A 16,616-nucleotide genomic window follows, 5' to 3' on the forward strand; every position below is an offset into this window, starting at 1 on the left:
CCCGTTGAGATCAGGAACATGACAAGGATGCCCACTCTCACCACTCTTGTTCAACATAGTATTAGAAGTCCTAGCAAGATAATGCATCTTAAGGTACTCATAATTTCTAAATCATTTAATTTTGTACTTTATTAATAAAAATACATTAAAATTCAGTTTTTTGTATTTTCAGTAACTAATGATAGTAAATATATTTATTTTTTGTTCTTTCAGTTATATTATTCCTGCTTTCCTTTTTCCAAATCCTTTTTTTCTCCTTGTCTTTTTCTCTCACTTTAAACTTACCTCTCAAATACAATATCAGTAATGAGGTCATTGCATTATTCTATTAAAAGTCATACTTTGGTCTTAATTTTGGCCTGATTTAAACACTGACATTATGGACTCATGCTAATTAGCCTGAATGGCCAATTCCCCCACCAATTAAGCAAATGTCGATATTTCAGGTTATTTCAGTTACCCTATGTTAAGGGTAAGAGAAAAAAGTGTTGATTGTGATCTGAAATCATCAACCCCAAGACATCCTGTTATTTTATAATAAAATTCTTTCTTACCCTTATGACATTATAAATGCAATTATGTTTCTAGTTCCTTGCACTCTAAGTTTGGACATTTGTATCATAATTGCCATGGATTCTTTACATTGTATCTCAGTGGTAAATTGAGTCTGTGAAGAAAATTTTTCTTGGTACACTAAGATCAGTTTCCTTTTTATTTATTTATTTTTAATATGTTGCCTTGGTTCCTTCTGTTGTAATACCTCAGACCACTTTGTATCAATCATGTCATATAATGTGTCTTAACTTTACAGTTAAACATCCGAATGGACTGAGCCCTAAAAGTTCTTTGGTTAATTTTCTTTTAGTCATATGAGCATCTTTTCCCATAAGAATAACATTATAAATGATTATTGCATTCCCAGGCTAGCCCCTGGTGGTGTTAAATGCAGTTCTAATGGTATTAATCCAAATTCTTATTTCTGGAGCAGGAGGAGGAAGGGGAGGGAGAGGATGAGGAAAATGGGAGAAGAAAGGTGACGTTGTATGGTGGGGACAAAGAAGTAGTCAAAGAAAAGAATGAAAGAAAAGGGATGTAAGAGAGAAACTCCCTGCGTTTAGGCCTTGCTCTAAGCAAAATTTTGAGATATATGTCATTGATTTTTGTGTCCTCTGGTTTTCATTTCTGTATCACATTCCTCTAAGCTTAATGCTCTCCTTTGGTCCTAAGGTCCCACCCCAACCTGACCTGTTCCACTCTTAAAACTCCCCTTTCTCAGCACATACATGCTTGGCAAGTATCGGTCTAAGAGGTATTTGGAAAATATGTTGGAAAATATGAGTCTAGGAGAACCTAATCATTGTGTGGAACTCACAGTCCCAAAACCTGTGAAATCTATCCTTCTCCTCTTAGGGGAATTCCAGTCACTGTATCAAAATGAAGCAGAATAAAAGGAAGGCAGTGTTTTGAAGGAAGATGTCTTCCTTGGTGGTCATCCCCAATGCTCAGTTCCGCTAAGCAGTCCTTGGTGTGTATTGCTTTCTCCATATCTGATCTGACATTTCCCCCATAGACCCCCCAGGGGCACAGACCCAGCTACTCTCAAGACTTTCTGGACACAGATCATTTTGTTTGGTTGGTTGATTGGGGGTTTTTTGAGTTTTGTTCCTTTTTTGTTTTTTGAAATCACTCCCATGGTTGAGCAAAGAGTAGAGCAGAGAGGGCTGGTGTATGTGTGGCTCTGTGGTGAATGGGGGCTGGGCAGACAGGTGAAGTTGTAGGTAAGGATGCCCATGGGCTTGTTCCCAGCTTTCTTGTTCAAATTATCCATAGCTTGCCAAAGTTCCTGAAGGTTGGCCTCTGTTACAACGTTAGTAAATGAAAGTGACGACATAGCTTTCATTGCTTAAAATTGGGAAGGTTTCAAAGTAAGAAAAGTAAGGAAAATTGTTGGCAATGCTGGCAACGTTTTCAATACTGTATGCTTTTAATGATGATTTCCTGTTGAAAAGTGCCAGATCTAAGAAGGAGATGTACATACATGTTTGCCAGCCTCTGGGAAACCACACGGGCTGCTCTCTGGGTTCCCTTTCCCCACCATTGAGCATGAGCGAGCTCTGCTCTGGTGATAGGCACTTGGCCTGGGTGTTGACCCGAAGCCTCTTCAGACCACAGATAGCGAGGTAGTCGGTGGGCAGAGTGTTGGTGCCACACAGAGAAAGCTTCAGGTCCCGGACCAGCGTGAAGTTCAACAGGAGGCCCAGGGCTGATGCATCTGTGAACCAGATGGTCAGATGGTCACTGTAGCTGGTTTGCTGGAGGGCTAAAGGCAGGACGGTTCTACAGCTGCACATCAAGTTGGCCAGACTGTAGTCACAGTCCTGGACATCTGCAGGGCAGCTGCAGTTCCGGATGGTGTTTTCCTTGGTGAAAATCAGCGTGCTGTTCTTCTGCCCTCCCGTGAAGCAGTGGAGAACAAAGATGCCCAGCGTGCCGGCCAGAAGGACCCTGTGCCCAGAAGGTGGTGCCATTCTGATCTCAGCGTGTGCCATCAAGCGTGTGTTTCCCCTTCGTGAGCCAGTTCACTGGAACTCACCTGAAAGGAAAATATGCAGCTTGGTTACCACAGGCTCTCTTTAAAAATGTATAGCTTATAGGCACCTGGCCAGCTCAGTCGGTAGAGCCTGGGACACTTGATCTCGGGCTCCTGAGTTTGAGCCCCACGTTGGGAGCTGAGATGACTTAAGGGATATGCAATTGATAGAAAAGGAACCCGTGAGATAACCCATGGTAACCTCCTCTCTCTCATAGTTCTATCAAAGGCAGGCAATGCATGGAGCCCAAGTGCAGACACTATCTTTTCTCAGAGCCCCATGAGAGACAGCAGCCAATCTGTTCATCTGAGACATAAGACTCCCTGTGATGTCTGTTGACAGACTAACACACCAACAGCGAGCAAGACAGGGTGCCCGAGATGAGACCCCGGCGTACCCTGCTGTCCGTGGGCAGGGATCTGTAGTGCTTTGACTGTGCACATTCTCCAAACGTCTTTTGTGGACTGAGTACCTGGCAGTCCCTGGAACATGCACATTCCCTCCTCCCCCTCAATATCGGACTTCCTGGAATTCAGGAGACAAACACTTCCGTGTTGGATTCAGCTCCCCAAGTGCTACCTGTTAAACAGCATAGCATGAATACCAGTGAAACATTTAGTTAATGATAAACTTTAATTTCTAACTAGACAAGCATGCCCCCCCATATTAATCTGTTTATAGATCCATTGATACATTCCTGCTTTCCTACAAATGTAAGTGTTAGATTTTAACTGTGTTCATAGACAGTGAAAACACTAATCACACACCAATTAATCACAACGAACTTGCTTATCTGCTCCTTCCCCGGAACAAATGTTATAAACAGATTTTATCAAATAGCTTAGTGTAGGGCTCCAAAACGAAGCAATATATTAGCAGAGATCAATGATCTAAATAAAGTAGGAGCGTATGCATGGTTTTAGGAGTAACGCCAATGTCCGATCTGGAGGAAAATGCCCTGGTACCTGGCATATAATAGATGCATGGTCTTCTTTTATGGTGAGCTAGGAATGAGACACACGTTATGAAGTAGGGTGCCAGGTTTTCAGTCTTGCAAAAATAATTTCCCCTGAGTTAGCTGACAGATGACCAAAAGATGCAGGACCAAAGATACCATTCAGTTCTTCTGAACTGACCAACGAGACAATTCAGTTCATCTGCATGTACAAAGCACCATGGGCATGGCAAAATACTTGGAATGAGATCTCTGACTTAGAGAGTCCACGGCTAGTGACAGGACCCCTACAGGAAGTGCTGAGCAGGGATACACGGGTCAGTCTGAGAGGCTGAATATGTGACAGCAGGAAAGAAGCAAGGCAGACATACACCACTTAGGTTGCAAGCTGAGGCCACAAGGTGGCAAAGCAAGGCAAAGGGAAGTTCAAGAGGGCAAAGCTGAAAATGCCGGGGTCAGGTAGAAGATGGAGAGCACAAGTTCATCAGCTGGTGGCTGGAGTGCAGGGAGACTAACCCGAAGCTCAACCAATAAACCTGAACAGAAGGTAAGACATTAGTTCACAGCCATCACACTTCCTTCATTCAGCAAATGTTTACTGGGCATTCACTGGGTGGCAGGCACTTCGCTAGCCCTGGGGACATAGCCCAGAAGACAACAAGCTTCTAGAACTTGTGTTCAAAAGGACTTGATTCTGCTTCCAGGCATACCTATGAGGACCAAAGGGGCCGTAGCAATAGGGAGGGAGAGAAAGCAAAGGCAGGAGTCAGGTAGGGTTCAGCACGGGCCATGTGCCAGGGTCAAGCAAAAGAAATAAAGATGAACAAGACGTACCCTTGCCCTCCTAGAGCTTATAAGCAGAAGAGGAGGACAAATGAGGCTGCACTGAGAAAGACCCTATTGAACATACCAGTGGTTATAAGAACATAGCAGAGAGATAGGTTAAAGTCCATTTGGGGATCTGAATAAGGTGCTTTATAGTGTTTTGTGTTTATTTTGAAGTTGGCACAGGCTTTTCTGAAAGAGTGTATTCATTGGTTCATTTTGTAATAAAAGAAAGGTCTTTAAGAAATGCCTAGGGCCAGAATTCTTCCTGAACACAAGATTTAACAGTTTTAAATAGTTTTAAAATGTGGTGGTGACTACCCCACTTAGTAAGGAGCAGTAACTTATTAATTACAAGATAATTTTAGATGATCAGTTGTCCTAGATTCCATTGGAGGTTTCTAGGTCTTCATACCCCAGTAACCCTTTCATCCCAGAACTAGGAAAGCTGTCATCAATGCCAATGGCTTGCTCTGATCCCAGCCTGGAGGGGAAAAGGGAGGCGGAAAAGTTTCTACCCATCAGCCTGGAACCTGGTGAGAAAAGTGCCAACTTCATTATTCCAGATGCTGGTACCATTCAGAGACATGCATGGAAGAAGAAAAGAGGTGGGAAGAGAAACGGATGATGATTTCCTGAAATGAGTGGGGCTAGAGATCATAAAAGGGATTTGTGAGCAACCCCCTGTCCCCTGCTGTCAGGGCCCTGGCTGGACCTCAGGGTGACACCCCCCCCCCCCCCCGCTTTTGGATATCAGGGAACTTGAAAGCTGAAACAAGAAAGCCTCCTGATAGGGTACAGAGTGGGACAAATATTCCTGGTAATAAGCTTATGGGGTTTCCAAAAAGATGCTGTTGGACATTTTTCTCCTTCAGTTTTATCCTGGGTAAAAAACCACTTGGTTTTTTAGATTTGTTGAATGTGGATTGTGAACACCTGAGTTTCACTGTGTGTTTATTCATTTGTGGGCAGATTCCAGCCTGGAATTAGGAGAATGGGCACAGATACATCACACTGTCCTTGCCCTTAGCTATGCCCTTGACCATCATGGGGAAAGAAACTATTTTTCCTCTGGGGGTTGCTCATCTAGTTAGAAGGGAAATCAGGATCTACTGGTGACCATCTTGTCTCCAGAAGGAGTGAGCTTGCCTGACAATGAAGCCAACACAGAGAAGAACAGGCACGAAATGGAGAGAGATTCCTAAAAACCTTCTAGAGCACTGAAATCAAGCCATGTCTGACATCCTTCCTTGATTTTTGAAATATTTGAACCAGGTTTTTTGTTTTGTTTTGTTTTTCCCACTCAAACCAGTCTGAACTGGATTTCTATAACAAGCAATGAAACGAATACACTGACATTTGGTAAGCTATCTTTTTTTATTCATTCAATAAACCTTTGTTGAGTCCTCGCTGTGTGCTAGCCTCTGTGCAGGAAACGTAGAAGAAAGCCAATAAGATCTCCCTCAAGGGGTTATTCCCCAGTAAAGAGACACTTGAATCGATAATCACAGTACGATGTGACAATCACTATAACAACATTTTGTATAGAGTGTTATGTCTACAACTAACTTTGCCTGGAAATGAAAGGTATCATGATAAGCTTCATGGAAGAGGTAGTATCTGAGGAAGGCAGTAGTTCTCGAGTAAAAAAAGAAGAAAAAAAGTTACCTATGTAATTAGCATAGGGTGATCAGAATTTGGAAAAATCAAAAGTAGGACCAAGAGATTGATGGACTATGGGGATATTCTTGGGATAGGGGAGCTGAGGGGTCCTGTAGGGTGGAAACTTCTGACTTGCCCTGACACATCATTTTCTCAGCATCCCAGCTCTTTGTGTGCTCTATCATTAGGATTTGCCTCCTATGTCCCAAGATGATCCCCTTCCCCACCCCTACGATGGGCAGGAGCCTAGCAATGTGACGGGTCTATGCTGTTCTGCTGATGTTGTGCTGGAGTTTGCCCATAAATGGAAAACTACATAGTAAAGCTAGGGCAAAGGTTGATTCCTCCCTCATGTTGCAGCATAATGCCATTAAGGAGCCATGGGGGTGGGGAGGGTGTGCTCTGCTCCACGTGGTCATGCAGGGACTCAAGCTTTCCTCCCTCGCTCTATCCTCTCCCAGGCCTTTGGATCCTCTGCAGGATTTTCCATTCACATTTCATCGGCCAGAACTCAGGCATGTAGCACCTCTCTCTGCAAACAGCTTGGAAATGAAATCCAGCACCGTGCCAAAGGAGGAGAGGACAGCCTACATATTGGGACAGCCTACATATTGGTGGGCACTAGAGATTTCTGACATGCCTAGGTTGTAAGACGTCATACGTGGCTTTATGCAACCATGATCAACAGGTAGTGTCAATCCACCCAAATTTCTCTGGCAAGATATGGAAAACCATGTATGATCATTAAGTCTTTGAGCCTTTAAAGCACTGAACATGTTGATAAACCAGGGCAATGATTCAGAATCAGTCCTAATATTCATTTTGTATTGCCACAGAAGAAATCTCAACGGCAATTAATACCAGCAATTAGCTGCACGAAAGCAAAGATTTCTGAATTGAGCAGATATAGACATCAGTAACTTCAAAACAAATTCCACACAGATTCTTTCTCAGTCTAGGATTACACCCAGTGTTTAGATAATGTTTATCCTTGGCTCCAAAAGGAATGTTTCAAACTGCACTAGTTCTGTTTATAAGAAGATATTACTAGTAAGGAGATAGTGTGTCTGTCGGTGGGAGGATACCATTTGGACCATTTGCTCAAAACAGATTTGAAATGTCTTGAATAATGATGTTTTGAACTCTGTAGTCTCAACGCAAAAGAGAAAAAATATTATTGTGGAACAGCATAGCGGTATTCCCCACTTCTAACAGCAATTAAAAACTAAGAGTGACTTCAGATTTTTAATTCAGAAATGGGTTAAATTGAAATTAGAAGGGATCTTTTAATTTCAAAGGTGGAAAGGCACTAAGAGAAAAGACTCAGCTGAAGAAGCTGGGGAAAAAAGACCAGACACAAAGGAGATGCTCCAGCAAGAAACAGATGGTCCGAAAGAGAAATCTTCACTGCAGACAGAGGAAGAAAAGGCAGAAGACAGCCAGGATCCAGGCACCCCAAGAAATCCACTTTGAAGCCAGAACTTGGAGAGCTAGGTTAGGCTCTTTCACAAATGCAGTTCTCAAAGTGTGTTTCTGCAAATCTCCTTGAAGATTCCAAGGGGGCGAAAATGAGAGAAATTCCAGAAAAGGAGACAATGTAGAATTGGGGGTATATCCCACAAAGAGAGAGCTACACCTTACTATTGAAGTGTATTTCATCAAAAAGCTTCCCACTGTTGCTAACCCTGAGAGCAATAGGATGGCCTCACTTACCCCAGGGGTCTAATGGGTTGCCCCAGGAACTTGGCATGTACTCTGAGAACAAGCAAGTAGCAACTAATTATAGGGCAGGGGGCAATGTGATTGGTGGGTGCTTATTAAAGACACAGAGTAAGTGTTGGCCGGAAAGACCAGGAAAGTCTCCCAAAAGGGGTGTTATTAGGGCCATGCAGAGAATGGGGTGGGGAGAGGGAAGGGGAAAGGCTGCAGATAGAAGGGTCACTTGAGAAAAATCCCAGAGACTAGAGTGCTTGGCACATCTGGGAGCCCATGGGGCTGGAGGGAGGGCAGGGCAGGGGTAGACAGGACCTTGCAGCCAGGCTCAGGGTTTTAGTCTCCAAACTGTTGTGGCCCTTCCTTCTCTTCCTCCTCCTCCTCCTACCTCTTCTCCCTCTCCCCTGCCTTTTTCCTTTCTTCTTCTTCTTTTTTTTTTTTTTTCAGAATGAAGAGAGGTTTCTTTTCCTTTTATTTATTTATTTGAGAGAGAGAGCACTAGAGTGGGGTGAGGGGCAGTTGGAGAAGCAGTCTCCCCACCCAGCAAGGAGCCTGATGCGGGGCTTGATCCCAGGACCCTGGGATCCCAGGACCAAAAGTGGATGCGTAACTGACTGAGTCACCCAGGCCGCCTCTCTCCAAACCCTTCTGATCCTCACCTCATCAATAAAAACTTTAAAAGCCCCTCCCCAATAGATACAACCTTTCATTTATTAAAAAAATCATTATAAATATCATATTTGTATATCATCTACATTGTAAGCTATACACAGTAGATTTTTTAAAAATTTGAGGTGGAAAATAATGAAAGTTGGAGGACCTTCAGCTCTACCCTGCTAGCCTGGTTTGCACACTCCCTTGGATGCAAATACTCCCTTAGGAGGCCCCTGAAGGAGGCAAAAAGGAGGCGCTGAAAGTTCGTAAGCAGGGCAGACCTCTTTAGTTCCAGGTATGAGGAAGGTCATTTCGGTGCCGGGCAGAAATGAAATTGGAGTAGAGACACAGAGAGCACCCTGGGTTCTAAGTAAGAGAACATTTTTCTCTTGTATTTTCTTTGAAGGTTTGCCTCTCTCCATTTGCCGACTTCTCCCTCCAGGCTCTCCGGATAAATCTATTTCAGTATCCGGAATCCGGGGCTGGGTGGAGTGGACCAAGAGCGGGGGATTTGGGAAGGAGGGATGAAGACAAAGCCCCTACCCTCCTGCAGGCAGGCAGCCGGGACACCCGCCTGAACGCCTCAGGAGGAACATGTGGTGTAGGAGGCAGGGGGTCCAGAGTGGGAAGCACTGGAAAAGCTTCTGGTTTCCTTCTTAGCATCCTACCTGGCTTACCTGGGACTCCACTCCTGAAGATGCCCACTCTGTCCCTGACCGCCCAGAGAAAAGGCAGAGTTCACTGAGTCAGGAGCCCCTTGGTGGGTTCATTAGGCTGGCAGTGAGACCAGCTGCTGGCAATACAAGGGACAGGCAAGACTATGAAGTGGCTACAGCAGCTTTCCCATCCCCAGAGTCCCCTTGCTGGGCCTTCCTCTTAATTCCTTGGTCAGGGCTCATCCAGGTGCCTGGTGTTAAAAACCCACTCTCATACAAGGCTCTAATGGCACATGGCTAAGCCTTCATTTAAATAAACACATTCTCGCTCAAGGGTATTTGCACTTTAAGCCTTATTCCTACGTGTCCCTTGTTAGAGAGAAGGCGAGGATTAAATAAGAAATAGGGGAGAAGTGTGGGATGGAGACTCCTCTGGAGGACCCTAGAACCGAGAGATCTCCTGTTCTCAGGTCCAGGGCAACTCATCCGTAGCTGTGCAATCACCCTTCCCAGGCAGGTCAAGGAGGAGGTGCCGGCTCCCCTGTATTATGTGGATGAGATGCTCATGAGAACCCTTTAGGTGCAGGACCTTGAGAAGCTCTTTGAGAAAAAAGATCTTGGGCATTTTTCTTTTCTTTGGCTCTGACCCACAAATGCACCGCGGGAGGCAGGTTACAGATAAAACACTATGAAAGATGATATTAAAGAAAGGAGTGATAGCTTTGATGTTGACTATTTCAAAGTTTGCAATGTTGAAAGTCACATTGATTTGGATCTCTCCTTAAAGTTTTCTTAACTGTGATAAGTGTTGTCTTTTCTTTCTTCTTCACATTCCGCAACAGCACACCCCTATCCCTGGTATGAGCCACTGAATGTTCACATGCCCTCCCCAGAGTCTGCCTCTGGAGACACCGCTTTGGGCAGTCTCTGTTGGTGAAAGCCACTTCGCTGTCATTGAGCGTGACATGGTTCATTGTGAGAGGCACAAAGCTGAGTTCAATGTGATTCAGAGATGATTGGGATCTCGTTGGATTTATAGAGTAGGAGCTAAACGGTTTGCTGTCATCTGCTTTATTTCCTCATCCAGAAAATGAGGAACTCAAAGTTCATGTCTCCATGAGATGACATTTAGACAAAATTAGCCTCAAGCATGCAATTAGGATTTCAAGAGGACACAATTTAAAGTATTTTTGTGATGGTTCCTGTTCAACTCACTGTACAGGGAGTACAGTGTGGGCCACCCAGAAATGACTTTCTGAGCCATTTCTCTCAATATGACATGGGGGTGATAATTCCTACCACACTAGGATACAATACGAGTAGAGAAGGATGCATGTGGAAATATATATAGTCTATTAGTGCTACTCATGAGTACTGCTAACTACTAGTAGGTATACTATGTTATACATAGTATTATTAGCTATGATATTTTGTAAAGTCAGAATTATAATGATAAGAGGGATATATTAGCATGCTCTGTCCAGGCATCCCAAAAGTCACCCCAAAGAAATAGAAAGTTACTGGTTCATTCAATGCACTCCTTACATCAAAAATTTGAATAAAGAATAGATTCAACATAAAGCAAAAATGCTTCTTTGCACCATTTTTCTTGTAACAAACAACTCTGATTTACAAACATTCCTCTGTAATTCTGGGGAATGGGAAGCCTCAACATTCTTAGTGAAATAATCTGGTAAATGGAAATAAGCGTCCATTTCCCATTTCTACTAATTCTACACATTCTAACTTAAATGTGTGTAAAATGTTTAAAGGAGCCGTAGGGTATAGACAATGATCAAAACACGTTCTTCCTGGTCTCTTCTTATCCCTGCTAGATACTGTGGGGGGCCGGGGGAGGCGGTGGGCAGGGTGAATAAGGGCCACTGGAGGTACATGTCCTAATCCCTAGTACCTGTAAATGCTATTTGTAGAGCAAGAGGCACTTTGCAGAACAGATGGGGAGATCCAGGAGTATCTGGGTGAGCCCTGCGTCATCATAAGGGTCTTCTAAGAGGAAAATAGGAGGAGACAGAAAGAAAAAAGGCAATGTGACCATAGAAGTAGGGATCAGAGTGATATGGCTATAAGCAGAGGAACGCCAGCCCAGCCACTTCCAGATGCTGGAAGACACAAGGAACGGATTCTCCCCTGGAGCTCCAGAAGGAATCAGCCATATTGACACATTGACTTTAGCACAGACTCGTTTTGGACTTTGACTTCCAGAAATGGAAGAGAATAAATTTCTTTTGTTTTAAGTCACCACGTTTGTAGACTTGTGTTATGTAGTAATAGGAAACTAAGACAGAGGTTTAAGGAAGCGACAAAACACCCTTCAGACCAAATGCACAGGTAACTCTGTTTACAGCCCTGCAGCACTTGCTAGGTGTTTCTCATGTCTTACTCCTCTCACTAGCCTGGATTACTGACAAGTTTGGGGGGTAACTAGATCTTCAGCTCCATTACTTGTTTTCAGAAATACCAGGCTCGAAACTGTCCAGAGTAGTCATGCTGAATTGGACCCAGCCCAGCCTAAACAGATGCATCTGGACCCATCTCATGAATTCAGAGGGGGGCCTGTAGCCAGCGGTTATTTGCATGTGTGGAACTGTCAAGGAAGAAAGAAGGAAGCGTGACGATGATGTGTGAAGGCCTCGGGCAGGGATGAGTGGAGGGACAGGATGGCACCTGTCTCTCCTCAGCCCAGACTAATTAATGCCTTGGGCTGAGTCCAGTGGAGCTGCAGGCAGAGGCTGCCTGGACTTCTCTCAAGAACTCTGAGCGGTGGGGCACAAATGGTCCCTCTCTGGGTGACAAAGTGGGACAGTGACCTGGGGACAGAGCCATTCTCCCCACTTCTGCACTGAGTGCAGGACAGCTCCAGCACAGTGAGGAAGGAGGAGCAGGCAGCACCATTTGGCCCTTCCAGGAGGACAGACTGGGGATGTCCCTGGTCACTGCTCTCCTATGCCTGTGGGTCTCCCTGGAAGCCATTGAGTGACATCTGCAAAAATCCCAAAGCCAACCTCTTTGGCTTTGCCATTGAGGACCATTTAGGTTTGCAGTTGCCTTGGAACTTTCCTGTAACTGTTGGGGACACAAAGCAAAACACACTCACTTGGAACGGGGACCAGGAGCCCCAAGGGAGGGCCCCAGATCCCTGTCCTTCCACCTCCCTACACCCATCCACCCAGGCCTTCCAGTAAGAGTGAGCAGAGTTAGGAGATATTGATCTCACAGATATTTGTGAGCTTTAGAAGCCATCGCCCTAATTGCTCTCAGTTGAGGGACTCTAATAGCCCACATCGCAGACCTCCCCACAACTGAACACCGAAGCATCTAGTTTTGTAAAACTAGCGTGGAACACCTTTACTCCAATTACTGGGCCTGTATTACATGAGTGTGAGGTTGCCAAGGAAAATGAGTCAGAGTAATCCCTTTGCTAAGAGATGAGAGGAAGAAAAAAAGAAAAAGTCTTGTAAACCTTTACTGTTTTAATTACCTGCTTCCAGAACAATAAAAAGGGAGTAAGATCTTCCACCTAGTGTTGTACATTATTACAGCTCCATAAAGTACGTTGAACTATATCCCCACAATGTAAGACTTAAGCTTTTTCCTTTCACTTATATTCAACTATTCCAAAAATTAGATTTTAGAAGAGTTAAGAATTAAATTTTCCTTTAGTGGTTTTAGTTACAAATATTGGGACCAAAAGCAATTTAAACCTTGCTGCTTTCTTTAAAAAAAAAAAAAAATTATTTATTTTAGGAGAGAGAGTGAGAATCCTAAGCCGACTGTGCTGAGTGTGGAGCTGGACACAGGACTTGATCCCATGACCCTGAGATCACGACTGGAACAGAAAACTAGAGTCAGCCACTCAACTGACTGAGCCACCCAGGCGCCCCAAACCTTGCTGCTTTCTTGAAGACTTGTGTCTTTAAATGCCTCCTGGGAATGATGACTAAAGGTAATGTGTAATTCTGGAACAGAAATAGGACATTCTAAGGAAATCTGAATAAAATGTGGACATTAGTTAATAATAATAATGTACTGATATCTGTTCATTAATGGTGACAAGTGTATGTAGCATACATACGTGAGACGTAATAATAGGGGAGATGGAGTGTGGGTCCAGTGGGAGTCTCTGTGCCATCTGCACAATTTTTCTAACACTAAAATAACCCTAAAATAAGTGGGAGTTTTTTGTTTTTGTACAACCATTCTTTTGTTGACTGCATGTTAACCTATGGACTTCAATATCGTCTGTATGCTGATGGTGAACCTGTTCCCACACTCTTCCCTGAGCTTCATGCTTGTGTATCCAGCATCTTACTTGATAGCTCAACTTGACAGAATATCCAAAGCACCTCAAACCTAATTGGCCATATACACACTCTTGATTCCCATGAGAGTTCGGGCTGCTGGGTAGAGAAGACATGTTATTGTATCAACATTTTATTGCATCGACACAGCTCCTCAGCCCTGTGTTCCCAGGACTAAACCAGCTAAATATAGAAACACCGATAACAGATAATGTACTTCCAAATAAGAGGTGTGGAAGATACGTGGTGTTGAAAGTTGACTGAAATTAGGAACTATGCGTATGCTTTATGGATTAATAATAACAGTTAATGAATGCTTCTTTGTCCCAGGTACTCTTCAAAATACTTTTACATGTTTTATATCATTTAATCCTTGCAGTCACAGTAAAGGTGGATATTTTGAGCCCATTTTTAATATCAGAAGATGGAGAAATACAGAGCTTAAATAGCTTTCCCAAGGTCACAGAGCCTGAAAGACAGGGCTAAGATTTGAACTCAGGCAGCCAAGTATGTTCTAGGGAGTCGTGGTGGAAATTCTAATGTTATTTTCCAGTCCAGACTCATGTTCCTACTCTAATACCTCACATTCTATCACTAGATTCTGTGCCCTTTAACATAAAGGGTGTATAGCAAACTCATGTTAGAGGCATAGGAAACAAAATGAATGAAATGAGTTCCAGTAGACATAAACATTTTGGGAACATTTTTTAAAATGAACATTTAGGGGCACCTGAGTGGCTCAGTCGGCTAAGGGTCTGCCTTTGACTCAGGTCATGATCCTAGGACCATGGGATCAGCCCCACGCAGGGCTTCCTTCCATGGGGAATCTGCTTCTGCCTGTCCCACTGCTGCTCCCCCTGCTTGTGCGCTCAAGTGCTTTCTCTCTCTCAGATAAATAAGTAAAATCTTAATTAAAAAAAAAGAATATTTAGAAATCAGATTTGAAAATAAGGACATCAGTTGTATGCTGCTTCTGCATGTAGGACACAGATTAACTCAGAGAGTGAGCCAATGGGAAGGCTTAACTAAAATATGTAGCTACTGCCTTCTCTCTTTGACACATGGCGTTAAGAGAAATTGTTCCCCAATGACTGTGAACTTCTCAAGACTTTCCTTTGAATGACTTGGTCTACGCTCAGCTGATTAGAACACTGGGGTTCAGACCCTCCAGCATGGCACATACACCCATGTCTGTGCTCTCGATCATATGCCCATGAGCCATGTGGCTTATCTGTTCTCCCCAATAACACAGAGACGTGATCTAACTGGACACTGAATTTAAAAAGTTGATTGTGTACTAGCTTTAAGCAATACAAACACTGGTTTGGAAGAGAAAATTGGGAAATCCAAGTCAGCTGTGAAAAAGCACTCTTTTCCATAAATACTTTATTGAACCTATTATTTTCAGAAAATACCCAGTTTCTGTAAAAAAAATGTTTTTATGAAAATATCTTTTTTTCAAACATATTGCATTATTTGGGCCAAAAATAAAAGTTAAAAACTTCCCAAAGATCCCTGTTTTCATTAAAAAATTTTTCAAACACACGACGCTGGATATTTTTGGTAGTTTTTAAAGACAGGTTTTTACAGAGTATTATGTACAAACTCTTCTGAAACATTTCCTCTACTCAGTTCATGCCAACACACTTACTGCTAAAAAAAAAACTGTTAAAAAACATGCTTATTAAACAATAACATTTATGCAGAACTGTGTAAGGGCTCCTAGTTTTGACTAAAAAATCCCCGTGCTCTTGCCTTTGACTATAGTACTTATCGTATTTTTTCACTTTTAAATAAAGGCACATATTTTTCACTAAGTTAACCGATCCACGAGTAAAATGCTCCTCTAAGCATTCTTCTTCTCTTTCCGTGTTTCCCATTGAGCAGTGCAAAAAAGCAATAAATGTAATGCTGTTAGATAGAAACAGAGCAAAGGAACAGTATCAGCTGATGTTTTGAAAGTTCCCAGTTTTCTGTGGGATCACGATAAGGCAAAGAGGTCATCTCTCGTGTGTAATTACGACTTTGCATTGAAGAGGGACTGGGAAATAGAGCCAAATCTTTTAAATAGAAACAAGCCCAGGTTCCACGGAGATATCTGTTGTATAATATTAGCCTACGTGAGTTTATCTGCTTAGAGACTAAATGAGAAGACCATTTCACTCTTTGCTGAAGACACTGAAAACATTTCCTTTTAAAGGCAGAATCTCAGTAAAGAACAATTCATGTGCCTAGAAGCCTAAACAAAATCGTTTCATGCTGAAAGTGTACCCGTTAAGTGTACATTTTGTTCAGGAAATGTAATTTCTGTGAGAAGAAGGGGCGCCCACCGTGGCTGTTCATGTGGTCGCAGAACTTGCCTGCCAGCCAGCAGAAATTCTGAAGCTACGAAAAACTGTCTGCCCGGCTAGGCATGCTTTTCAAAAAAGAACAGACAAAGTACTTACATCTCAGAGTTCTACCGTGAGGCTCACTTTTCCACTTTGCAGACCTCTGCCTGATTCTTCACTCCGGCTTGACAGCTGTTTTAATCTGCAAGGCAGGAGGGAATGTGTGGTCTTGCACTTGCTGTTCTTTTCCGTTTTCAGAGGGCCAGTGGCCCTGGTCGTTCTCATGGCAACCAGGAGGAAGCTGCCGGCCCACCAGCTTCATTAACCACACAGCAGGACAGAACCTGCCTTGGTGAGTTCTGGCCACTCTGAGGGTTGGACAATGGAAAGTTTCCAGAAGAAACTAGGCAGGGTGCTGCTGTATGCCGACCCTGAAGGGCTGACAGTAGTGGGAGAAGTTCTACTTTAGCAGGAAATGGAATGGGCTAAGTTTAGAGCATAGATTCCTAGATGCTTTTGTTTTCATGGTTTGTTTCATTCTTTTGGGCTTGAGGGATTGTTATGTATGTAGATGCTTGAACTAGGGGAAAAACACTCTTGTGGTTGTTTCAAAGAGCAGATGAACACATTTCAACTCCAAAGATGTTGTCCTGTTCTCTCTCTCTCTTTTTTCAAGCACTTTTAAAAATGTTTAGAGCCGGGACGCCTGGGTGGCTCAGTTGGTTAAGCAGCTTCCTTCGGCTCAGGTCATGATCCCAGCGTCCTGGGATCGAGTCCCACATCGGGCTCCTTGCTCAGCCGGGAGCCTGCTTCTCCCTCTGCCTCTGCCTGCCATTCTGTCTGCCTGTGCTTGCTCTCTCCCCCTCTCTCCCTCTGATAAATAAATAAAATCTTAAAAAAAAATGTTTAGA

General features: G+C 43.5%; 1 protein-coding gene across 1 annotated transcript; it reads right to left on the minus strand.

Annotated features, from left to right (window-relative positions):
* Positions 1-204: 204 nt before the first annotated feature.
* C1H21orf62 (chromosome 1 C21orf62 homolog) lies at positions 205-16,237 on the minus strand. The gene is made up of 2 exons (XM_032353842.1): positions 15,823-16,237; positions 205-2,593 (listed from the first exon to the last, which is right to left on the minus strand). The coding sequence occupies exon 2, from the start codon at positions 2,547-2,549 to the stop codon at positions 1,869-1,871; it is 681 nt and encodes a 226-aa protein (XP_032209733.1). The 5' UTR covers positions 2,550-2,593; positions 15,823-16,237; the 3' UTR covers positions 205-1,868.
* Between the last annotated feature and the right edge of the window lie 379 nt (positions 16,238-16,616).

This window comes from Mustela erminea, chromosome 1, assembly GCF_009829155.1.
Source record: "Mustela erminea isolate mMusErm1 chromosome 1, mMusErm1.Pri, whole genome shotgun sequence".
Taxonomy (NCBI): domain Eukaryota; kingdom Metazoa; phylum Chordata; class Mammalia; order Carnivora; family Mustelidae; genus Mustela; species Mustela erminea.